We start from the raw sequence: 25200 nt of genomic DNA on the forward strand, positions 1-25200 counted from the left end.
GCCAGGCTGCCTAGAAAAGTGTAAAAGCCAGTGATCTTTCTGCATGTTTTGGAGAAGTCGTATCTATAAATGGTGAGAAAGGCATAAATCTTACCTCATGAATTTAGGTACTCTGGCCCCTTTTTAATGTAATGCTTTGACTTCCCTAGCTTCTAAAAAACAGTGCTGATACGGTTATTGGCAAACCAGTGTGGCTTTATTAAGATTTGCAGCTGAATTTAGCTTTTTAAAATCTTTCAAAGGAAATCCTGTCCTCTGAACAATGAAGATCTTAGACCCTGGGTAACTCTTAGATGCGCAAACTCTACGTGAATCTCCACATCGCTCCTCTGAAACAGATGCTGAAGTTCTTTAGAAGGATCTTCTTGATTCAGACAAAGTGCCTGCGTGAGAGCAAAGCAAGCTCCCAACTATATTGTAAGTATTAGCTTGGCCTGTGAATTTTAGCCCAAGTTTCTGTGTGTGGCTGTGTTAAGCGGCTGGCTGTGTGTTTTGGTCTAGTCTTTTGCTTGCGCCAGGACGAACCTGCTGAATCCCTGAGCTGTGTTTTGTATGCGCTTGCTGAGAACTTTTCAGACGCGTGATCTGGTAGTCCGAGAAACGTGTGCTGCGATTCGAAGGGGGGGAGCGCAGCGTTTGAAGCTGGAGGTGTATGTTACGCCTGATGCTGCTGGAGTTTTCTGCAGTGTTGGGCAAGTTGTTTAATCTCTGTGCCAGCAAGTCTGTTTCTGTAGAACAGAGATAATATTCTCCCCTATATCAAAGATGCTTTGAAATTTCAGGATAATAATTGCTATATAAATGACTGTTCATGGGCAATGCATACGTTGGATCTCTTGATGAGACCTCAGTATTACAGCAAGCATCCTAGGAAGGAGTTCTGTGCGTAGATTGGCTCAAATGTGGTTGTTTTTAATTTTTATTTTTGACTGCATTAAAAAATGACAAAGCTGAGGAAAAAACCTGCTGTTCTGATGTGAAAGCAATCAAAACTTTCAGCTGATGCTGTTTTCTGAGAGCTCTGTCTGCTCAGTACTTAGAGGAATTGGAGCGTCTGGGGGTTTTATATTTAACGTATCGTCCAGGAATGTGCAAAGGAAGCTCTTGGGACATGTGCTACTTATAAATTTTATAAGCTAATGGAGCTGAAATGTTCCTGGAGAGCAGTGGTGTGATATAACCGCCTGTGGAGCATTTTCAGTCTGTCTGCTTCTTTGTGGGGGCAAGGCTTTAAGAAAAATGGCAGTGCTCTAGCGAGGTAGGACAGATTTGAGGTGCCCTGTAGAAAGTATATACTAGAGCAGCAGGGACAGTCCAAAAACACTACGCTACGGCTGGGCTCTCACTGCTTATGATTTTTCCTAATTGGTATTAGAAAGGATCTCTCAGGGGTGAAAGCAGTGTTAGCCAAGAAGCTTAGAAACTATGGACAATTTAGGAGCCCATCATTGACCGGGATGAAAGCAAAAGCAGAGTCTGATAGCCTTGACCTGACTTCCCTAGCTGTTGCCCAGTGCTGAGCTGTCTTTATAGTAGGGAGATTTAATGTGCCAGACTCTGTTAGATCTGTGCAGCTACATGGTGATAATAGTACCCTGTAAAAATAGCTTACTCCTGTGTCCAGGCCTCGGGTAATTGTATTAGTATAGCGGCAATGAAAAAAACGGTTGAGTAGGTAGTCTGGTAGGTGATTTCTGCGTTAGGGCCTTGTAAAAGTTTTGCTCCCGTGAGGCGTGATTTGAGATTGATTTCTCAACTGTATCTTTCTTTTAATCCAGATGAAGACATCGTTCTTTAACATAACACAGCCTTAGCATGGCTGGCAAAATCTTCAGCGTTAGTAGCGCTGTCATTGCTAAATCCTCTAAATTTGAATAACATCGTATAATCTGGAGTCTGAATTGGCAACTTGCATAACGATTGATTGCTTGTCATCTCCTCTTAGGCCTGATGTGTTTTGAAATAGATAAGTGTTGTTAGAGCCCAGCTTAATCCCAAAGAATGCAAGACACAGGGGAAGTTGTTTAAAAAAAGATACTTTCCCTTTAGAGCCTGTGAGCCAGCCGGCTCCACCTACAGCTGTGTTGCTCATTTATTGCCTTTGGAACAACGGCTCTGGAGCCTGACTCTTCTTCCAGCTGTGTTCAGAAAAACTCTTCTGAAGGTTACAGAGATTTTGATGTCTTAAAAGTTGCCCTTTTGAAACATCTCTTCTGATTCAAGCATCTTCTGTAAGGAAGCAGCAAAACTATAGTAGTCAGAGAACTCTTAAATGCAGGCAAATGTCCCTGTCTATGTGACAAATGAGAACAGCATGAGCCCTAATGCAAAATATTACTGTAAATAATTGAAATGTTGAATTTGAGAATCACTGAATTTGAGTGTTGGGACCTTCTCCCCCTCTGTCGATCAACAGCTTGCTAGGGTTTGACTGGCAACAAATGCTTTGTTTGACTTGAGACCTTGTTCTTCAGGTGCCTGAGCGGTGAGCCATGCTGGGCCGGAAAACAGGACTCCCCCAAAACCTAAACAGCCATCACCGGATGAACCAGTCCTACCAGGAGGCTGTGCCCCTGCGGAGCAGACCATCCAAGGAAAGCGATGTCAGTCTGGAGGTGTTCAGTGGCTCTACGCCTGAAATCAAACAGAGCCGCAGCAGAGCCCAGCAAATGCGGGACAGGAAAGGTCGCAAAGCTGACCTCAAAGACTCTAACGGGAGAGAGGCAGAAACAATTACCTTTATCTCTGGTACAGCAGAGGCTCCCCAAACCCAGAGCTTATGCTGTTCCTCTCTGTCTCAGGCCTGGAACACATACAAGGCTGTTTTCTGTTGTATAGTGACCTGTGGGGGCTGCTTTCAGGACTGCAGTGTCTGTATCACCTATCCAGGGCCTGCTGAGACCTCCACTGATGATGGAAAGAACGGAGATTATAATGGGCGACTGCCAAACAGCCCCGCCAACATCTCTCCCACTGAGAAGAATGGGAACCAGATCAAAAAGACCAGCATGGGTAGCAGTTTCAGTTACCCAGATGTGAAACTAAAGGGCATTCCTGTCTATCAAAACAGGAGCCCCAGTCACCATCTGGATTCAGATTCATGCTGCAAAGAGCTGCTGCCAGATAAGCCCTTAAGGAATAGCATAGAAAAGCCACCACTCCCCAGCAGCCACCGGAGTTCGGAGGAGTATTACTCATTTCACGAGTCCGACCTGGACATCAGCGAGCTGAACGGCTCCATGTCCAGCAGGGAGATTGACGTCCTGATCTTCAAGAAACTCACGGAGCTCTTCAGTGTCCACCAGATTGATGAGCTGGCCAAATGCACATCAGACACGGTCTTCCTGGAGAAGACCAACAAGATCTCGGACCTCATCAATAGCATAACTCAGGACTACAACCTGGATGAGCAGGATGCTGAATGCAGGCTGGTCCGAGGCATCATACGCATCAGCACCCGGAAAAGTAGGGTCCGGCCCCATATTTCTATCCCAGCCAGCCAGAGCCACGAGGAGAAGTCCAGCAGAGGCAACCCACCGGACAGCGGTAATGAAACCATGCTGGAGTCCATGGTCATCAGCCAAGATGGTATGTGCAGGTTCCTTGGTGTTACAGCTTCAATATGATAGGTATCAAAGCCATAGAGATGTGGGTGCTTGTAGTTGGCAATGGAGTGGGGTTGAAAACTGATCTCTGTCTTCAGGCTGAGCTTATTTTTCTGCGATGTGCGAATGGAGATGGCTTGCTTATTACTGGAGACCTGCTTCTCATCAGTCATTGCATCGTGGCTTTCTTGATACTATCTTTACTGTCAGTGAAGCTTGCACTGAGTAATACAAGGGCTTATTCTGCTGCTTCTGTGATAATTCTGGCTCTCCTCCTCACCTCCAAGCTAGGTAGAGAGACCATGAGTCAAGCTTAACTGGTATGACCAGACAAGCTGGCTAGTGCCAGAGGATGTCCAGTTACTAAGCTGGCTCTCTTCCCCATGCTTTACCAATGTTCTTTGCTAATGCCACCCTTAGACTATCGTGACGGAGCCCTTTCAGAGCTGAGATTCTCCTGCTCACTGGCGTGAGGAGAAGCCAGTATGCATCTGTGCAGAGAGGAGCTGTTTCCACAGCGTGAGTGCTTGATGCCTGGAGTAGCCTGAATCTACTGACCTCCAGAATAGCTTGCAAGAGAGTCTGTGGTAGAAGGATCTTGAAAAGCTCACCGTGGGGGCAAGGAGATATCCAGGAATAACAAAGGAAGCTGGTTGGCTCTTGTCCTTCCCAGTTTAGCAGTAGGGTTGCTGTGCCCTCCTTGTATTTAAGGGCTATAAAGCTCAGATTACCAAGACAATGGTGGAAGCAATCTGAAGAATACCACACCACCTCTCCTATTACCCAAGGGTGGTGCCTTCTGAGGGAGAGCCCTATACATCTCCTGACAGGTACCTTTACTCTTGAGTCATAGCTGCCCATCCTTTCCTGTATCAGGCCTTCTTGCTTTTCTTTCCAGACTTGGCTGTGCAAATATCGGAGGAAACGCCAGCAGATGTGATAGCCAGGAATATGAGGCGGCATAGCAGTGCAGGTAACGTACCTGTCTGTGGGTCTTAGCTGCAGAGGCATCGCTGAGGAGGGCATCTAGCAGGAATGAGGGGAATGCCCAGGCTTCCCATATGGGAAGCTCGGTTTTCATCATCTGCAAAGGCTGATCCAACATCTGGCTCTTGGGTTATTGTAAGGTGCATAGCTCTACTGAGCTTCAGGAATGAAGGGGGCCCAGAAGGTTGGGGTCTGCCCACACGGGTTTGTCCTTGGGAAGGAGAATGAAACTGAGGTATGGAGTGCTCGCTCTGTGCACAGTGCTTGGCCTGAGAGCTTTCAGTCTCCAGATACCCTGACAAAGTTTGAGGGAAGGCAGGTTATATTTGGGATGCAACCAGCTTCAGTCACAGCTGGGTTATCCTGGGAATGAAGGGAAACGTACTAAAGGGAAGCAGGAGGAGAGACTGAATGGCCGTCCCCTGAGCTCTGATCCTCACTGTGTTTCATGCTCCACTCCAAAGAGCTGCCCAGGGCTAAAAGACAAGTTTTCTCCTGCATAAAAACAGGAAGGTGGCTACAATACAGGCAGGGTTGTTCCCTGCCTGTGGGCTTTGTGTGGCTTTCTCCTCCCTCATGATACACAAAGGCCTTTGTGGCAGCTACTTGCTTAACATCCAGGCGCTTGGCTGCTACAGTTCACATTGTCTGATGTCACCTTCTCTTCTCTTTCCTCTCCAAGGATCTCCAACGAGCAGAGACTCCTCTTTCCAAGACACAGAGACTGACTCATCTGGGGCACCTCTGCTTCAGGTGTATTGTTAAGGAAAAGGACGGAAGTAGCAGGCAGGCGCTACAAGGCCTTGCAGCAATCCGATTTCTACCCTTTCAGTACAGAGCATGCTAGGCCACTATTTTTTTTTTCCAGTCTGCTCTTATCCTTTGTTGAAGCCATTCTTCTCCTCTTCTCTGAGTTGCATTGGTTTTTTTGGACAATATCGAACATCATGGAAATGAACTGTGGATCTAATGAGCTTGGAAGGTGGACTGTCTGCCCTGGGAGGAGAAGATGAACAAGGAAGTACTGGATTTTATTTCCATTTTTGGCATTTAGCTTCAATGACCTCAGTGGCCCAGCTCTTTCCCTGCTTTGAGAATCTGCTGTACAGTTTTTGCTTTTTGGCATTGCATAAGTTAACTTGGGGAGTGAATAATCATGTGGTGTCTCTGTTTGTCACAACCCTGAGGTGAAAGCCAAGGTATTAGCAGCACCCTGCTCTCTAGGCGCCTAGATCGCTACTTAAAATTGCTGGCTTTGTGGTCCCAGAAATGTAAGTCCTCTATCCATGGTATTTACAGTAGCTGGATATGCCATCTTCCTGCTGACCTTTAGTGGTGTCATCTCCTGCTATCTTGGAAGGAGAAGGTTCAGTTAATGCAGTTCATTTAATCTTTGGCCTCTTGGCATGTCTCCTACGATAGTCAATCAGTGCCAGTTCCAGGGGGGACGAAGTGCCTGGACTGCTACCCAGCTCTTGTCTCCCAGTTACCAAACAGACCGTGGAGATCAGCTTTGCGGTCGCTGCCAATCTGATGTGAACTACCAGCACGAGGTGTTAGAAAATTGCAAGTGTTGATCTGTGGCTTGCACGCCAGTCAGCTCTTTCTCACTCCTCTGCCAGGCCCTCCGCGTTTCCCCCTTGTGCTTGATTTCCCACTGACTGCTGGGGAGAGCCTTGAGCTTGGGTTGTGGCAGGTGAGTGGAATAATTGGTTCATTTTTTTTTTTTTGTAATTATGAACTGGGCTGTTTGACCACTCTGCTAGAAACTCCCTGAGAAGGTGTTTGCTCGGAAAGGAAAGCCTCCCTGTGAAAGCGTCTCCAAAGCGTCTGCGACGAACTGCTCGCTCCTGCCTTTCCCCTGTGGGAACTCAATGCCTTCTTCCCTTTGCTCTCCTTTAACAGCCAGTAACAAGCACGAGATGTGTTATTGCTATCCTGAAGGCTCGAAGCCAGACGACCTTGAGGGCTGCAGCAGGAGGAAGCCCTACCTTACTGGTGTTGCCACTTGCTTGTTTATCAGAAAGTAAACATGTGAAGCCATGGAACTTGTTTATACATTCAGGTGCCCTTGTACATGAACAGAAAATGGGTAGCTGAATTCACCAGCAATGGAATAAACGCACCCAGTGTTTTGGGGGAGAGGGAAGCCAAAATAGGTCCCGTGCTTTGGTGTAGACCCTATTTTTATGCCTTAATGAAATTGAAATATGCCTCAATTGAACTGAAATGTGCCTTTAGTTCATAGCCTGTGTTTACTCTTCAAAAGGTTGGGTAGGGGGGAAACGGATTTAATTCCTCGCGTAAGCAGTCAAGCTTATTTAACTGGCCAAAGCACTTTGAACCCTACAGTTTTTGTTAGTCTCTGGTTTTGCAAACTGCTCACATTTCAGAGCATGCTTTTATAAATCATGGACATCACCAAGACCACACCTTGAGACAGTGACTGAGAGAGATACTGAAAATGAAGGGGTGACTGCGGCTTTGATTTGGGTTCCTCCTCTCCCTGCTTTGTGTTTAAAGCTGTTGATTTGTGGAAAAGCCATGTTTATGCGAGGAAGAGACCCAAAGCGAGGCCAGCCTGGGATTCCCAGACTGGCTGTATTTGGTGACCTCCTTCCAAATGCTACATTTACTGATGGTCCCGTTTGACTTCCTGCTTCTGAATGTATTTGTAAATCCATATTTGGACAAGTTTACTTAAACCTGTGCACTGAGGCATCAGCGTGGGTCACACTGACACGCAGCTATGCAGTCTGTGCAGTGGAGCTTTGGAGACAAGGGGAGAGGAGGGACTTTGCAGAGAGCTGCCAATAGCCATTACAGGTGAAATAGCACATTGCTTTTTGTATAGTCTGTGTACTAAGAGTGAATGTGTGTGGATTAAGCTTGCAAAAAAAAAAAAAAAAAGAAATCAAAAATTCACCAAGTGGAAGACTGTCAGCCTGCTGGTCCTGGAAGCTGGTGCACCTGTGGTGTCTTATGGGATTCTTTTGCACTCCTTAACATCTGATTCGGTCTTTTTTATAAAGCGAAAGATGTGCTCCTTACCTGTGCTGTGTGTCTTTACATTCCTGCCTGGAGCAGATCTGTGAGAGCATCCCTCTGCCGAGGGAGTCCAGGCCAGGAGGGGAGGGTGTGCGGGGGAGACTGATCTCTGCCTTTCCAGCAGCAGACAGCAGCACGTGGATGAAAATCTTCCTGTCTGTTTGGCAAAGCTGCCTGTCTGGGGCACGGAGAAGCTGGCTGCAAATCAAGGAGCCTCTGGGGAGGTGCCTGTTTGCATGCAGGGAAGTGTGGACCTTCCCTGAGGGGTGATGCTGGAACTGAAGGCCAGAAAAACAGAACCTGGGGGGAAGAGTTTCCAACTAGTTCCCTGTGGCGTATACGCGTCTCGCTAGAAAATGCAACCCAATGCACTTGTGTTCCTTGTAATCACCCTGGAGCAGCCGCTGTTCTTAACAGAGGGGCAGGATCTGCTTGGTGGGGATGAGGAAGGAGGCTGGGTTAGTCTCATGCTTGCCTGACCCTCTGACTTGAAGGACCAGTTTTGCACTTTCTAATTCAGGTTTAAAAAAAACCTCAGCAGATAATCTGCAAAGCTCCATTCCCTGCAGCTGACCTTCCCTTGCCCTCCCTGATGGAGAAAGGCAGGGAGATAGTTTCAGCTTGCGTTTTCCCCGGCAAGGACATGGGTGCTGTCGGAGTGACCATTGCCCCTGCAAGAGAACAGGGTGCACGGTGTGAAGCGTTGGCGCCAAACCCCTCTTTTTCCTTTGTAAAGCGAGGTCCATTAGAGAGCATGATTCTTGCCTAGTCTCTGCAGACTGGCGGAAGTTGGGCTCTTCCCGTGTGTGGTCCTCTGCCTCTTCTGCCCCAGTTTCCCTGAACGAAGGCTGCAGTTCAAGCTGACTGACTGCCCTTCGCCAGCGGGCAGCCTCTGCTGCAGTCACAGAGGAGACGCGTTTCCCGGAAGGAACTGAAACCCTTGAACAGGTAAGCAAGCGCTGCCTGCTCTCGGCTGGAAAGGGTCTGCCGGAGAGGATATTTTGCAACCAGAGCCCTAGGACCAGTCTGTTGGTAAACAGAGCCATCTTCACTGTCCCCACCTGCTCCTAAGCTGCCTTGCTAGTTCCTCCTGCAAGTCTGAGCCACGCTTTTCCGCTTGGTGCCTGCCCAGTTGCTATCTGAATTTCACCAGAGCTCTTCCTGGAAGAGATTAGTCTTCCCTCACCGCTAATTCAAACAGTTCGAATGGCCCAGAGTGGCTGTTAATAATATACATCATCACTTCTATTTTCTTTGGGCCCATTTAATACTCAGGAGAAGGCTGTTTCTAAAGCCTTGGATCCGACCACTGTTCAGTGCGGCTCTGCCTGCCGGGTTCTGCGCATACACAGCGCGAGAGCTCATTCCCTGCCCCAAAGCACTGTTTTCTCACTAGCTGGCTTGTTTAAAACTACCTCGGCTCAATGTGTAGCTTATGCTGCTGTAAGATTGTTGCAATTTCTGTAAATGTTTGAAAACTTTGTATTTAGAACTGTGATCTCGCAGTTGATCTCTCTCTGCTTTGAGTTTCACGTTCAGTAACTCTCGTTCTTGCTCTTAAGGGTTACTTTGCTGCATCTATCACAGTTTTCCTCACTCACACCTCCACAGGGTTTTTTTGTCTGCTGAAAGTCATGTTTGCTGTCAATCAAGCTGTCTTGGCTGTTACTGTGGTGGGTTTTGCTCTGAGCTTTTGTGTCGAGTGGGCTGTTGAGTGATCTACAGAGAGACTGGGTTGCCAAGGCAGAGATCTTACAAATATGAGAGCCCTTCAGCCAGCTGAGTGCAGCTTCGGGAGAGGGTGAGCGGCTCGTTTTGCGCACGCACTTCCTTTTGGGAGCCTGACTCAGCACCTTCGTTTCCCTGAAGACTTTGATTTGTTTTGGGCTTGGTTTTGCCAGAAGTCTCCAGAGTCATAGCATGCACATGTCCTTGCCATGCTGTAAAAGTGGTGCTCTTTAGTACAGTGAGGCCCGATCGGGTGCCTTTGGTAGGATCCAACACACTGTATGGTCTGATTCGCTTGACTGTCACTGGTTTCTTAGTTTGGGGGTTTAGAAAGATCAGTAACTCTGATTGATTGATAGGAAAAGATGCATACCATATGTTTTGAATGTTAAAGAAAGTCATCTGCCCTATCCAAACCTTGAACTGCTGAATGATTTATTTTAGTGTGGCTTAGAAGTTAGAAAACAGATGGATTTACCCTAAATTCTTTTACAGCCTGGTCGTTAGAAGCTTGCAGCAGTAGCAGAGGAGCTATGGCTTCTCTTCAAAGTAAGCAGTAATGTTAAACATCAGGTACCTCTGTTTCCTTCTTTGGGCTTTTGCTATTTCAGTGCTTTTCTCAAAGCAGTCCTGCAGCCTAGGCCATTTCCCAAATGATCTGAGCTGCAGTATTTATTAATAAAAGCTAAGCCAAAGTCTGGTGTTAGATCAGGGGAAGCTTTGAAGCATGGGGAAGCCCTCTGCAGACCCTGCTTGCCTTTGAGGCTTTGTTTTTGAAAGCCCTGAGAAGGGGGAGTTGAGTTTTCTTAGGAGAGGTGCGAATGCCCCTTTCAAGGGCCACCTCCGCAAGGCCCCGTGGCACCGCGGGGACCCCAGCAGCGCTTGGGGAGCCCGGGGCCTCTCCCTCAGCTCTAACCCTCCTGTTGCAGCTCCGAGCCGTGGGGGAAGTGGCACTAACTGTGCCCCCTTCCCCAGCCTGGCTGCTCGCTGCGGTACGGAGTTGCCTTGCTTGGGGGTGATCTCTGGAGCCAGCACCCACGGCTCCCTCGCACTGACTGTGCTTTAGGTGAGACCTGCTGCACCCAGGCGGCGGCGAAGACCTCTGGGGTGTGCTGGCAGCCTCTGCTCCGGAGGGTGGCAGCACTGGAACAGCTTCTCCAGGTAATTTGAAACAGATGCGGAAAGGCGAAGGGACCTTCATCTCATAGCACCCTAGTTCAGAGCCCTGCTCTGGCTGTCAGGGCTTGGGCAGGGGGGCATTTGCTAGGAATCGAGACACGGAGGCTTTTGTAAGACTTGGCTCCCGATGTCCCTTGTGGTATCCAGAGTTTCCCTGCCTTAACCACAGAGAAGAAGGCCACAGATTGTGGTCATGCTGAGTGAGGGTATTTGCAATTTGTAAGTCACTTTTGCAGCAGCTGGGACCAGAACTGTGCTACCCTTGTGTAGTTTGTTCCAGGAGGAAGCTGCCTTTTGGAAGCAAAAGGGTGGGTTTGGTTCAGCTCGGCCCAGAGAAAGTCAATGGCAGCTGGGTAGTTTGCACAGGACAAGGCCGGCAGGAGAAACACCTTCTGTTCCGCTGGCTGGAAGGGTTGAAGTCCAGGGTAGTGCTCAGGTCAACTGCAGTTCACAAACACAGCCCAGGACATTCACCTGGCTTACAGGTGAGAGCTGAAATCATGGCCCAGTTCTCCCAGGAGGGGTTGGTTGGTTGGGTTTTTTTCTTTACTTGTTTGAAAGACTCCTTCTCCCCTGCAAAAATCCCCCCCAGCTTCCTCTAGGGTTCCTGCCACTGCCTTTTCTCTGTCCTCTCTTAGCCTGCTCAGCTGCTGCTACCCAACGTGCAGTCCAGGGCCCATCACCCACAGCCCCCTGCAAGTGAAGCCAACAAGAACGCAGACTCAAGCCAGCCTGAACTGGAAAACTTGGGAATTTCAAAGTCACAGTTACACCAACCGCTGCTGTATGCTCACACGTGCCAAGATCCTGCAGGGCAGGGGGCAAGAACAGCTGTAGAGATTTCGGTTTGGGAGTCACCTCATCAAAACTCAAGGCAGCTCTGCGTTTCCAACAGGCAGCATCGCTCTGTGTAACAGTGAGTTGGGATTCAAGCGGCTAATCCCATGCCTTCTGCCATTGCAAACGGCCCTGGCTGGGGCCTGCGTCACCGGATCCCAGATCCAGGCAGCCACTGGTGATCTGCCTTTAGATTTGGCCTGAGCTTTTGCTTGATCAGGCCGGACTCAGGGTTCCCAGCGTTGGTTAGACGGGGTGAGGTGGTAAGCGGGAAGTAACAAAGCTACAGTTTGGGCTTTGGGTGGTGCCATAAACTGTGCAGGTTTACGACCCGTCCCTGTTTGCTGCCCTGGTGCCTGTCTGTGCTTGCTCCTTAGGAGGGGCTGGCGGCTGGATGCAGATCCCGCTGCAGGTGCAGAGCCCAACCCCGTCTCTCCTGCTGTTCCACCAACTCCAGGGAGCACTGGAGCTGCACGCCGTGGCCTCCCCTCTCCAGCGCGCAGCTGAGGAGGGGGAAAGGCTTGCCCCATCCCCAGAACAGCTTGGGCACCCCACTCCTGCTCACGCGCCCCGGTGGGTAAGAGCAGACTTGAGCAGGTATACTCACTCCAGGCCTAAGCGCGGAAGCAGCCAACACACAATCTGGCTTTTTTACAGTAACGTGAGACCCTCTACTGTTTTATCAGTGCCAAAGCACAGAAGGGCAAATGCACACCTGTAAGATCAACCGTAAGATTAGCAGGCGGGAAGAACCAGAGCAGAGCTCCTCTCAGACCCCTGCTACAACCCGCCCCCAGGCAGCGAGCTGCAAAGCACAGCAGCCCAACGGCAGCTGCCCAGACCTGGGGCCATGCACACCCCCAAGGCCACTGCTCAACTGGGTGGCTGCTGCTTTTTGACCCAGAGAGCCTGTAAAACGGGGAGACTAAATGCAAAGAGTGTCCTACAACTCAAAAATAAAAACAAACAAGTGAGGTGCACTGCCAGGATGGACTTTGCCCAAGGAGGTTTTTCAGCTGTTTATGCCCACTCCCTCTGGTAGGAGATGGAAATATCTTGGGGGGGGGGGGGGCAGGGGGGCAGAGGTGAGAACTAAGCACAGCAACAGGATTTTGGGGTAGCCTGCGAAGGACTGATGGGAGCCCAGGCTTTCAGGACCCATCGGATACAGAATCTTTTCCTTATTAGCTTGTCATAAAGCAAGGTGGCTTCCTCAGTGGAGTCACACGCTGCTAAGCAGAGAGCGGAGCCTGGAGTGACGGACCTTGGTCATCACAGACAAAGTGTGTGAGCCGGGTCTGAAATTAGTCAGCACTTCTGAGCAAGAGACACTCAGCTCTAGCTGCCCCTCCTTAGCTGGGGAGCATTCAGTCACAGCAGGCAGCCCAAGAGGTCTTTACCAGCAGCTGTAGCGTGCAGCCCCAGCCCCTGCCAGGCAGGCTCCCTAGGCACTGCCATTATCCCCTTCCAGGTCACATCCAAGCCTGCGCAGGCCGCTTGGATCTCTTCTGCAGGAGAAATCACACGCTCTACCTGGAAATATGCCACTTTTTTCTTTATGTTGCACTGCAGTTTTAACAAAGATACGAACATGCAGAGTAATGCCACTCATCAGCAGGAGCTCTGAGAACGCAGTGATGCCTGTCAGTGGTCAGCAGGGAGAGAGGCTCTTGGAAAAGAGGCAGGAGACACACTCCCAGCAAGAACAGCACCCCTTAAAGACCCCCCTTTCCCCCACACCCTGTCCTTGACCACAGGCTTTCCAGCCCTCCCTTTCCATAGGGCAGCAGGTCAACCTCTCCAGCCATGATGGCAGACGCTGCCAAGAGCCCTGCAGAGTTTAATCTGTTCCACTTTGGAAAGTACAGCAGCAGCAAAGGAGGAAGGCACCTGAGTGCAGTTCAGCTGCTAAACCCTCTGTTTGAATGTGATTTAACCTTGAATCCATTACACATGAGAACAGGGGAACCAGTTTTACATTTCCCCATTCAGTTTCTGGAAAGTAGTATGATGCCCTCTGCTACATGAAGCAGACTGGTTCAGAGCAGGAGCAGTGTCTTTCTTTCTCTACTGCAATAGCTGGTTCTTACTAGCATGTTTCCTTTCCAAGGCCCAAGGAGGCAGAAGCAGAGTGATGGGCTAAGTACCCTTTACAAAATAAGCAGGATCTGTTTTCACAGGAGAGCAGGAAAGTCAAGGGGGAAGGGAGTAAAACCCAAGAGTACCTCCTGCCAGAACCAAAATGGTTAAGAGTGGATTAACAGCTCTGAAGACTCAGGAAATTAAGCTAAGCAATATATTAAGGATATGTCCCAAAACCTCTTAAGTCTGGCTCTTGTAGACCTAACACCCTTTTTTTGCTGCTGTAGCCCCTCCTTCTCCCCTAACTGCCGTACGGGAAGTGTTACAGATGGCTCCAACTGATGCGCTGCTGCAGGCCAATTCTGTGGCCTTGCATTCTGCTCAACACAGGACAACAGAGGACAACTTCACAAAGCTGCCTCCACAGCAAGCTCAGGTGGGGATGCTGGAAGTGTTTACTTGCCCAAGGTAAGGGATCCCTACATATCCTGCAATACAAATCCTGCCCCATTCAATGGGCTGACTGAAAGAGGGGGGAGAAGGGGAGGGCTCAGTTGAATTTAGCCTTTGAAAAGTCCATTTCTGGATGCTGTTCCATGAACCTGCAAAGAAAACAAAAACAGGAGCTTGGGTATGAGCCAGCAGTAGCCACAAAACAGCTCTGTTTAGAGACACACAGTGCTTGAGCTTGGCGCCCCCCTCAACCCCATTCAAGTCAGTCCCTACAGCCTTCTCACGTTCTGCTTTCCAGATGCGAGGCTGCCTTCTCCCAGGGGAGATAGAGGTAATGCATCCTTAGTTCCTGCGCTATCGAGCTGGGCTTTGCTTCCCTTCCCACCCTCCACAGCAGGGACTGTTTTGCTGAGCTCCTCGGAACAGATTCCCCCTACTACAAATGCTTTTTCCCCATGTCAGTGGTATCAGCAGTCCTACCAGACATCAAGGCCAGCAAGTGCAGGCACGTGAATTATTAATTATCAGATGCACACCCTTTAACTGCTACCTGTCGGACAGACACGTAGCAGCTACGACACTGATTGCAGGGCAGAGGAGATTATGACTTAAGCTTAAACATGTTACCTTAAACTTACTGGAGACATGGGGAATGTCTCCAAAGCTGTGATAGTGAAAACTAATGAAGGAAGTGACCAGAGAAATCAGATTCCCTGATTTAGGATTAGATACAACCTGATTTCAAATGAACCGCAATCCCAGCAGATATGACTATTTGAACTCTGGTTGCCACATCAGAAAGTTCTGAGAACAACACACTGCGCTTGCGAGTGATTTGTGCATGCAGAAGCCCCTGCCTTCCTCCTCTGCCCTGCAGTTCATCAAGGGATACAACACCTAATCCTGGGGGGGGGTGCACACATGGCATGGTTTCCCCTGAAATGCCACCATGGCATTCCACTTTCCATTTCCATGGAAATATGCACTGCGAGAATAGCGTCCTTGTTTAGCAGCCAGGAGGGCTTCACTGGCAGAGATCAGGATTCAAACGGAAGTTGCTGGGAGTCCACTTTGGCCTGAACAAAGTCTAAAGTTTGTATCCGTTTTCTACTAGCCAACACAGACACCAAACTTAGAGAGTACTGAACGAGTGACCTTGCCAATGAGCTCTCCTGTACGTGCACTTCCCAGGAGGCAAGGACCACCTCCCATTCTGCTAACTCAACAGAAAGACACCGAGTAAGTGTGGTCATTGCTCTAAAACACTGTCTCGCCCTACCCTGAACTCAGCCCAAGACACTGCGTGTCAATCAAAGCAAAGCTTCTGCCAGTGCTGGTAAATCAAGGAAAAGAGGAGACAGGAGCAGGAGACAAGCCTGCTACACTAATCCTACTTCCAACCCTGAGATAAGATGTAGGTTTGCACTTACTGGGGAAGCTGCCTGACCCAGAGTTACCCCCACCCCTTCCCTCATGACCTTGGGAGCTCCATTGAGTAATTTCCCTGCCAAGGTGCATTTATGCCAAACAGGGCAATAAAAACATAAAAATGCTATTGGCTTGGAGACAGCTGTCTGATGGCAGGTGTGTGGGGAGGGGAGATAATCTGGGCTACTAAGCAGAGGGAGATTAGAAGACAATCAAGACCATGTTAAAGTTCAGTCCAGATGGTACCTCCAGCCTCAAACATGCTTTCTGGACTTGAAATCAGCAGATTAAGAGAATGCTGAAGGTAGGCTGTTCCCAGAATTTCCCATTATGCTTTCTACCCCCACTGGCTTTTATAGACAGTAGTGGTTGGCCAATAATTCAATAACTATGTAACTGTAGACACAAAGACAGGTAGGACTCAAGGCCAAACCTGTTTCCTGTTCAGTTGCATTTCACATATTTGTGTGAAGGAAGAAGGGCAGAGGGGTTTGGGAGAGCAAGTACCCACAAATTAATTAGGTTTACGCACTTTTTCAAAATGTCTTGCTTCTTCTGTTCATCAGACGTGGGGAGGCCCATGGATTTCTGTCGCTGATCATACATCATTTTCTCCACCATACTGCGAGTCTCGCTATCCAGGTCTGACAACTGAAACCAAGGACTTTTATCAAAATTGGAATGACCTGGCTCAATCCATACACACGCTCTGCTTGCAGAGAACCTGCATACACCGAGGTTACACTATGCCACACACAGGCTCCAGACATACACATATAGACACTAATCTGTAGACTCAGCTGCACTCATTTGAAGCTTTGGGGGCATTTACATTATATGATAGATCATATGCAGCAGTACTCCCACTATTTTTTTTATGCTGGTAGAACAAAGAACTAAAAGCAGAATGTAAGCTGGGTTGAGCACATTTACGAGAAAGTTCTATTCAGTAAATCAGAGGGAATCCTTACCTTTGAGTTCTCTGGATTAATTTTCTTGGTGTTGATTTCTGGGTCTGTGGAGACTAGTTTGTTCCACCATTCCATCTTGTTGATCTGAAGGGATGAAGAAGCAAAAAATATTTTACTTTCTCTTGGCTTGCTCTAGGAATTTTGCTTCAGTCACAGTGAAAAGATGTTGGAATTAAACCTTGTTTGTCAGCTCTTTAACTGTCAGGACAAACTGAAAATAGATATGTTCTTTCATTCCTAACCACTTTAGGTAGCCTGAATTCCTACAACCAGCAGATCTGAGAACCTCTGTTTGGCATGGCATAAACAGGATTACAAACAGATCACCTGGAAAGGCCTTCGAAGAACACTAGCAGAAATAAGGTCTGTCCCTGGATTTTACCATTACTAACATCAAAACATGGCATTATTTCAATAAGGAGCAACTTTAAAATGACTGATTGCCCTCCAGCTTTTCCTGAACTACTGAGCAAGCCATCAGGTATCCTGGATTAGCATGAAGTTAGGCTGAAAACACAGGCAAACACACTGCAACACCCTGCTCCCAACAGCATCACTGACATTGTACCAAGGACTAACACAGTTCTTCCATTTCAGCTTACAAAGCTCATTGCTTTAAAGGGTTTTGTCAGATCCTTATTTCCCTACAGAAGTGGCAGACAAGCCTGAATCCTCCCTGATTCATTCTGTTATACCTTTTCCAGGTGCACAGTGACTGTTTTGCCATCCTCTATCAGCCAGGAGCTCTCCTCCACCTTCACTTCATTGAAAAGCTCTCCATCAATGACAGGCGAATGGCCCTTCAGGCCAACTTTGAGACGTCGTCTCTGGATGTCCACCATCACATCCTTCCCCTTCAACCGGAAGCTCACCTTGAAAGGGATGGCCAGCTGGACCAGAGAGAGATCAGATTTGAGGAGCAAAGCAGTGAAGTCACTCCTTACCCTCTTGCGCCGCTGTTCTAAGACTTACTGCCTTGGCTTCATGAGCGTGAGACAGAGCACAAAATAACTTTTCTCTGAGTAATGCATATGCAGGAGGTAAAAAGATATAAGCATAAGCTTGGCAACAGGACAGCCAATGTTCCTCAAAGGGACCATAAAAAGGTAAGCAGATTTTAATGTCTCATTTAAACATGACTAGTGTTTAGGCAAAGTTAGCTAAAGCTTCTGGGAATTCCATTCAGTTACCAAGCTCTCTCCCAGCAGTTGAAATGCTGCTGGTAACTACTGCTAACAACCTTACATGGGCAACTGAGATATAGAGCTTGTTACGGAGCATCAGCTCCATTGTTCTTACCAGCACCTGCTTGTACTTCACAGCTAGAATTCCTCAGATCCTGGATCTAAGGCAACACTTACGTCCAGTTCTGAAAGGGTCTGTGTCCATCTGTAATTTGGAAGGTCAGCTCCATTGCCAGAATTGGGCTTAAGTTTTCCTTTATCCTTCTCATCTTCCTCCTCATCATCTGTTTCCTAAACAACCAATTGAAATGTAAAGAAAGAGACTTTTCAAAACTGCATATATCCTTCACTTGTAACAACAGTTCTAGATTTTTATGAGATTCTCAAGTCAGCTGCATGTATTTGATATTCACAAACTTAGTCCAAAATGAAAAGATCTCTGTTAAAACATGATTACAAAAGAAAAAAAAAGTGTTGAAGCCTTTGGAAATGAGGTGTGTTATGACAAGGGCACAGCACAGAAGGCAAGATCATCTTCAGTGCATATTTTCAAAGACAGGCAGACAGGACATTCCCTCAGGCTCACAAGAGTTCTCACAGCTGTCCTGAAACGTTTCTCTCAGCTAAAATAAAGTCCTTAGATGAGCTTTACCTGTTTGTTGGACTCTGAAGACTCACTTTCATCCTCCGAGGATTTCACTGAGACACTGTTTATCTCTCCTTGTGCCTCTTTTTTCTGTTTAAAAAGAGAATGAACATGCTCAAATAGCGTCAGCACTCTGTGTTACTGATCTGACGCTAGGTGGCCTCAGCCTCTTCAGCTGAAACTACAGAAACAGGACACAGAACTACACCCAAGACTGACCGAACCCAGTGTTACAGGAAAGCCCTACTGCCAAGGGAGAACTCCCTTGGTCCTCACACACTTTGATCACCATAGCAGAGGGCATTGCTATAATGAGATCGCTTGCTGAGGGCAGGAGGGCAAAGTGACTTATGGGAGAACCCATACAAAAATGCAATAGTTAGGCCTAAGTCAGATTAGAAACGCACTGACTGCTCCAGCCTGCTGGCCTGGACGCTGCAGAAGAACAAGTCTGAGCCATTTACACCACTCACTGCTACCCAACCTGCGCACAGGCCAACTGAGAAGACAGCCCAGACCCAGATGGCACACGCACGCACCAAATGTTGCTCTCACCTGATCGATTTCTAGCTGCAGCCTTTCTGCTTCCTCATCCGTAAGCTCCTTAATCCTTGGCTCGTTAGCTTCCTGCTTTGTTTCCTTAGCAAGTTTAGCAGCTCTCTCTGCCTTTTCACGCCGTTCTGCCTCTTGGCGAGCCTTTTTTTCCTTCCGCTCCTTCTGAGCTAGCTTGTTGTGATGGTTGAAGGTATCTGTGATCAGCTGAAAAACAGGAACACGTAACAAAGGGTTTTAAAAATCATGTTTTCAAACCTAAATGAACCGTCAACTCCCTACTATTTACTGAGAAGCATGAGCACATTTGTTAGTCATAGTCTGTCGTGACTTTTCCCTTCATTTTCACCCAATTTTGATTGAAAAGCTGGGGGGGGGGGGTCAAAATATTTAAATGTAACCCTACCTAGTAGGTCTTCATACAGGGAGCATATTTCCATGAACAACAAAAAAATAAAGATTCTCCATTTGTTCTGTACTTTGTGCAATCCCAGCAGGACCAGCAGTTGTCTAATTTAGCCATTTGACAGCAACCCAGCATGTCTAGGAAAGCTGGGGGCAAGGAGACATTGGACCCTAGTTTCTGTACCCACTTCTGGTTTAAGGTGATGTATTTCTTAATCTCTCTCTGAGAGTTGCAAGGCTTCAAAAACTCGTTTCAAAGCACTCTGAGCTCTCCAGAGGGAAGGCATCCAAGTTTGGTATGCTACTGCAGTAGCATGTTCTCCAGATGAAGTATAACAGACCTTTTCCACATCTGGGCTTTTCCCAGGCATGGGAGGGAGATTCTTCTCAAATTAATATTTAGATTACAAAATAAAACGAGGACAAGACCTTTGCCCTAAAGAGATATAAAGGTCCTTGAAATGTTGCTACTACTGCAACAGCAAATGGCAGGGAGCAGAAATAGCTAGGCATTACTTTAACACCACTGTCATGACTTACAGGAGAAACATTTGAAAAACTCATTGTACTATTTGGGAGCCAGTTCCTACATAAATCTTGACTCTAAAGATATCTCCAACATCTCATCTTGTTGTGACTATAAAAAGCAAAATCTCCAGGTCTCTGATGCAAACGGCTGCACTGCTCAGAGGGAAAGCTGAGTACGCAGGCAGGAAGCCAGAGCAATTACCCTGTGGTCGATAATGCCATCAGAACTGTGCAAAGCAGCACGTATAAGATCTAAGTTCTGCTCCACGAGACAATATAGACAGAAATCAAAGTGGAGCGAATTTTCAGACAAGGGTTTCAGGCACTGGCTTATATGTATCCCAGGAACTTTGGTGAGGAATCAGCACTTTTCCAAAGTAGTTCAGAGCAGCCAGGCCTCATGTAGTTTTGTAACCAACCACCAATTATTTCTGCTTTGCTTTTAAAAAGAAAAGCAAGATTTATTTACACAACTTGAGTCCAGCGTCTCCTAGGATACAGAAATCAAGACATGCATCTCCCAGCCTCTGTTCCGAACTGCAGGACAATCCACAGCGAGCAAAGCTATTCAACTTGCCCGAGTGTGTCAGTGTGCACACACTGCATTTCCCTCAACATGTCACATCACCCCCTCATTCTACACCAGGAAGGCTTCTGAAATGGCACCACATAAAGGATTATGCCTTTCCCACCCTCTCCTTTTTGTATCTCTTTGATACCAAAGGACAAGCAGGACAGGGGAGAATAACTTCTTCATTTTTTGTTGTGGTTACTATGGTGTCAGAGGCAAGTTAAGAGACTCTTTGTATTCAGCACCTTTTCAGAGGACCACAGAGCATTTTAACAGACACCACCCAAGGACACTAACACTTTTCTTTTACAGATAGCACAATAAGACATGGATTTGCAATGTTATTTCCCACAACAGTAGTCAGGACCCCCAACAGCATCTGTCAGTGCTAATCTCTGAAATTCTACTAAAACATAATGCTACTTAGGTTTTCATTCCCTAGGAGTATACAGTCCCCAGGAAATTTGGAAGATTTGCTCACTAGTCTAAGGAAAATAGCAATAGGCTTCATCCCATTCTTACTTTGAAACCATCCACCTTCCCATGCCTTCACTGCTTTAGTTTTTCCATTTTACAGACTAGACAGAGTATGTTATACACAGCATCAGCAATCATCTTTGCTAACATTCAACATGGCAGCAGTTCCTGCTTTGCTGTCTGGAAAGTTCCAGTAATCCAGAAAGTTCTTACCAAAGGCATGTATTCCAGCATTTTTCCTCAATCCTACACCACAAACCAAGCTGACTATAGGATCTAAAAGTATCAGACCCCCCAATTAATATCAGCTTCCTTGTAAGACCTGCTGTAATCACCCGCAGTTTGAAAGCCAGGAGGGCAGGTGAGGGGCATACAGTAAACAGCCAGCACCTATACAACAGCGTCAAAGGAGTCAACAATCTGAAAGAAAGGGGAACTGTTGTTACGCTGGTAAGCACAAGCAAGAAAACTTCAGAAAATCTGGCTAATTGATGTTTGAATGCTCTGGTCCTTATTTCACTACAGTGAAACTAGTTAGTTTTACAGCCCTCGAGTTGGGTCAGGAATACCCACTAGATATCAGAGATATTCAGTTCTCTAAGGCCAAAAAGGCAGCCTCGACCCTCGGGCTTGCTCCCTGGCATGTTCAGTCCGTACAAATACTGCAGCACCGAGACAAAGGGGCAGCCGCATGTGCAGGGATGTGGACTTTGTAATTTTTCTGAGATGAACAAACAAGGTTACCCGGGGTTATCAATACTGCAGTGTCTGTCACCGTTAAGTCAGAGCGTCTGGCAGATTTGCTTTTCAAACAGGCCTTTGGCCAGAGCGTGGCAAAAACCTGCACCATTGGTATCATTCGAACAGGCAATCATGCCTCACCTCAGATAGGGGCAGCTTATTATTACCTTGTTTCAGGGATGTATTTCATCAGCATCACAGACTACTAATCCCCAGGTGCATTGGAAGGAATGCTCTGAGTTGTTCAGGAAGGGAAGTCTTAGCATGCAACAGACATGGTTAGTATGTAAGTTAGAAAATACAAAAGCTTGTGGGTTTTTTTGTTTTTTGGGTTTTTTTTACCTTTTCTGCTACTCCATCTTCTCCGCCGGTGAAGAAATCAGTTTTACGCCTCAGGAAACTAAAGAATGTGTTCACAAGCTGGTTGAGGAAGCGTTGGGGGGAGGGGGTGTAAAGAGAAAAAAAAAAGAACAGTGAGACCAGATCACTCCCAGCCATCTCCTGTCTCCTCAGCAGTCTTTATTCTTCTTTGTACTTCCTATCTATGTCTGTGTTAGGATATTAAAATCAAACCCATGACTGTTTCCCAGCAAAACAACTAAGGACTTTTGTGGAGATCTAGCTTATGGATTCCCAATTTTCAGAAGAGGCATTTGTGTTTTACATGAAGAAAGGGTAAGTTCATTCTCAGGTCATCTTCCCCTGGAGATGCATCAACTTTGAAATCCCAAGCTGTTACGTAGACCCATCTGATGCTGGAACTTCAGATATTTTTTAATAATACACATGCATGTATATATATACACACATATACCATAAATTCACTTCTTTGGTTGCCTAAACTCTTAGAGCTTGTAAACCCACCTTCCCCAGCTCTGTGCATTGTTTGCTTTTACAAAAAACTAACGTGTTTGCTACCCACTAACAGCCTAGAAGCAATGGACAGTGGTCTGTGCACTGCAAGACATGCGACAAGACAGAACTGCCTGTCAGGTATCGTTGATGAATCAGTAGTTATGAACTGGCATGCCAGAATACACCTGCAAGAAATGCATAGTCTCAGTGGATATGGTATGTCTTTCTTCTTTTCCAGGAATAACGTCTTTGTCAGTAGCTTCACCACAGTATGAAGAACTGTTATTATCTCCCCAGACCACATATGGGTGGGTGATATTCCCCAGCACTGTAGTAATCTAGTTCTTCTGCATGTCATCACCTAGACCCTCTGAGCAGTCTCCAGCAAGAGTCACATCAGAAAATGCGAGTGCAGAGAGTAACAGTAGTGCACCTACAGTGAGGAGGGGAACTGCATTCGTGCCTAGGCATACTTCTGCTTATTTTATGATTGCAGCCAACACACATCAGGTCTCACGGGGCAGCTCTCAGGCAGTCGTGCTGAGAAAATGTGACAAATCGGCTTGATCCTCCCCATGCAGTGTCTAGTTTCGTTGCAATAGGGACAGGGATCTGCCTTTCTGCACATGTCTAGAGCCTTCAGCAAGCCCACGGTATTAACGACAGCGAATGCCCCACTCGTGGGAAGCTCCAGCTGCTCAGGGGTTCGGGGGGGATGAGACAGTCGCGGGAGGCGACAGGAAGCTGAGGTGCATGACTGGAGCCCCTCGGGCCCTCATTAGCACGGCGCTAATTAGCGCCCCCCCCCCCCCGCGCCTCCTAGGCTACGGATCCCCCAGGGGCTGGCGGAGCCCAGAGCCGCTACGGCCTTTCCCGGACGGAGCGCCGAGAGCCGGAACCCCAAATTACGGGGTGGGAGGACACACGTGCCCACCGGGGAGGGCCCGGGGCTCACGGAGACCCACGCCCCGGGAGGCCGGGCCGCCTCCGCCCCCTCCCCCGGGGCCCGCCCCCTCCCCCACTCGCTCCGCCCCCCCGGGAACACGTAAAAGCTCCCGCCGCCCCGGCCTGGGCCCTGGCCCTGGCTCTGGCCCGGCGGCGCTACCTCGCGCACGCCGCCCTGGTGCTGCTGGGCCATGGCCAGGAGCATGCCGTCGAAGCGGTCCTCCTGCTCCGCCGCCTCCTCCGCGCTGAGCCCCATGGTGACCGCCGCCGCCGCCAACAGCCGCCTGAGCCCCCTCACGCCGGCGCCCGGAACCGGAAGCGGCGCGAGCGGAAGGCGGTGCGCGCACGCGCGCGACCCACCCGCCAATCCTGAGCTCCCGGCCGCCCCGCTCTCTTCGCGGATTGGCCGTTGCGGTGCCCAATCCGCCGCAGGGAGGCGGGACCGGTGGCGCGGGGCTTGGTTGCTATAGCGACGGCCGGTCTGGGCCTTTCCAGAAAGCTCGGCGGGGCCGCGTGCCCCCGGGGAGGGGCGGGTCAGGGGTCAAAGGGCAGAGGGCCATGGCGCCCTTGCGGAGGGGGGGGGTCACAGGAGAGGGACTGCTTCCCCGAGGTCAAAGGGCAGGGGGCACAGCCGAGGGTCAGGGCTGCTGGGACCCCTCTGCCTCCTTGCCCTGAGGTGGCTCCTGTCTAAACCCAGCCTTGTTCTGCCCTCCTGGTTTTGGTCTCAATCCCCTGGTAATGCGCCCGAGTGCGGGCTGAGTCCTGCCACGACTTAATTCCGTTCTGGCATTAATTCAGCCAGAGCCGCAATGAACCATTCTGGCGCTTCCAAGGCCAGACCGGGGGGACGGAGGCCTAAAATTCAACAAGTTTAAGGTGATGTGTTGAGATGGTGAAGAGCGCTGTGGCGCAGAGCGGCTTTGTGGAGCGCTGCTGTTGAGATGCAAAGAAGCCGTGGCTGCCTAAGGCCTTTGCAGCCCCCCTCAGTGATCTGCTTATCGGCACGGGCCAAAGGATCCACTTTCTCTTGCACTTGCATCTCTTCCCCCAGCTTCCTACATAGGATTCCCCTTCCGTTTTACTACAAGTCTTGTAGCCAGCCTTTCTTTGGGATGAGGTGTCTTAACCCGAGGGAGGGTGAGGTCTTCTGACTCACTGGTTTCTTCCTGCTATAGAAAATCCTCCCTTTGTCACTGGACCCCTTGAAATAAGTAACTAGGTGCTGCCAGACTTTTCTAGACCAACTTCTGTTCATCAAGTGATAAAACCATCTGGCAAGTCAAGGCAAAACTGTAAGAGCCTGACCCTGCCCTGCCTTGTGTTTCCCTCGTGACACAGGATCCTTTGGGCCCTGCCTCAGATCGAATACTATAGTCTTTTAGTTCACTGGATTTCTCTTCCTTAACTGTGACAACACAAGTCCATTGTCAACAAGGTTAGGCAAACATCTGCTGATAAAATGACTTCCAGGTTGCTCTTTCCAAGGCCGGAGCAGGCAGGCCGTTTGCACCAGGGTCCTCGCTCCAGACAAGTGCCGTGTGTGTGTGTGTGAACTTCCTGGCAGTGACACCTGCCATATAGTACTGCCTGATTACACGGCGGGGCCTTGGTGCCATGGTACAGGCTGGGTTAATGACTTTGTTTATACTGTTTGGGTAATCGTGATAAGGCCGCCCAACCTGCTGTCCTGTCCCTGCGCTGCCGGCCCCGCTGGCAATTCATTGAGAAAACGGCCATTGACGCCATGTGGAGAACTCGCTCACTCCAGCCAATCAGTCCAGGGACGGCTTTTTTTTTTTTTTTTTTTTTTTTTAATGAGGACCGCTTAATCACAGAGCGGTCAAGGCTGTGAAGGGGTGTTTCACTTGTGACTGAGCCTTATAAGAAGAGCTGGTTATAACAGCCATGGGCTGGCAGAGCTGGGAGGACAGACTGCGCCCCGGGAGCTTTGGCTGACGCGGGGGGGTTGCGAGGGTGC

At 48.6% G+C, this 25200-nt stretch overlaps 2 protein-coding genes across 4 annotated transcripts; one reads left to right on the top strand and one right to left on the bottom strand.

Moving 5' to 3' along the window:
* The first annotated feature begins 221 nt into the window (after positions 1-221).
* KDF1 (keratinocyte differentiation factor 1) lies at positions 222-6622 on the top strand. Of its 3 annotated transcripts, none has more exons than XM_067311478.1 (4): positions 222-417; positions 2475-3588; positions 4504-4578; positions 5275-6622. In XM_067311478.1, exons 2-4 carry the CDS (start codon positions 2493-2495, stop codon positions 5355-5357), a joined length of 1254 nt encoding a protein of 417 aa, XP_067167579.1. In that variant the 5' UTR covers positions 222-417; positions 2475-2492; the 3' UTR covers positions 5358-6622. The 3 variants fall into 3 exon arrangements, 2 of the variants coding, with proteins under 2 accessions (XP_067167579.1, XP_067167580.1); XR_010886446.1 differs by lacking the exon at positions 222-417 and having other exon boundaries at positions 2302-3588; positions 5275-6288; positions 6498-6622; XM_067311479.1 differs by lacking the exons at positions 222-417; positions 5275-6622 and having other exon boundaries at positions 2302-3588; positions 4026-4568.
* Positions 6623-12922: 6300 nt separating this feature from the next.
* On the bottom strand, positions 12923-23532 carry NUDC (nuclear distribution C, dynein complex regulator). Its single transcript, XM_067311695.1, has 9 exons — positions 23383-23532; positions 21765-21842; positions 18704-18907; positions 18155-18238; positions 17680-17793; positions 17014-17208; positions 16319-16402; positions 15880-15998; positions 12923-14068 (listed from the first exon to the last, which is right to left on the bottom strand). The coding sequence occupies exons 1-9, from the start codon at positions 23476-23478 to the stop codon at positions 14017-14019; spliced, it is 1026 nt and encodes a 341-aa protein (XP_067167796.1). The 5' UTR covers positions 23479-23532; the 3' UTR covers positions 12923-14016.
* Positions 23533-25200: the final 1668 nt, after the last annotated feature.

The sequence above is a fragment of the Apteryx mantelli genome, chromosome 27 (genome assembly GCF_036417845.1).
Source record: "Apteryx mantelli isolate bAptMan1 chromosome 27, bAptMan1.hap1, whole genome shotgun sequence".
Taxonomy (NCBI): domain Eukaryota; kingdom Metazoa; phylum Chordata; class Aves; order Apterygiformes; family Apterygidae; genus Apteryx; species Apteryx mantelli.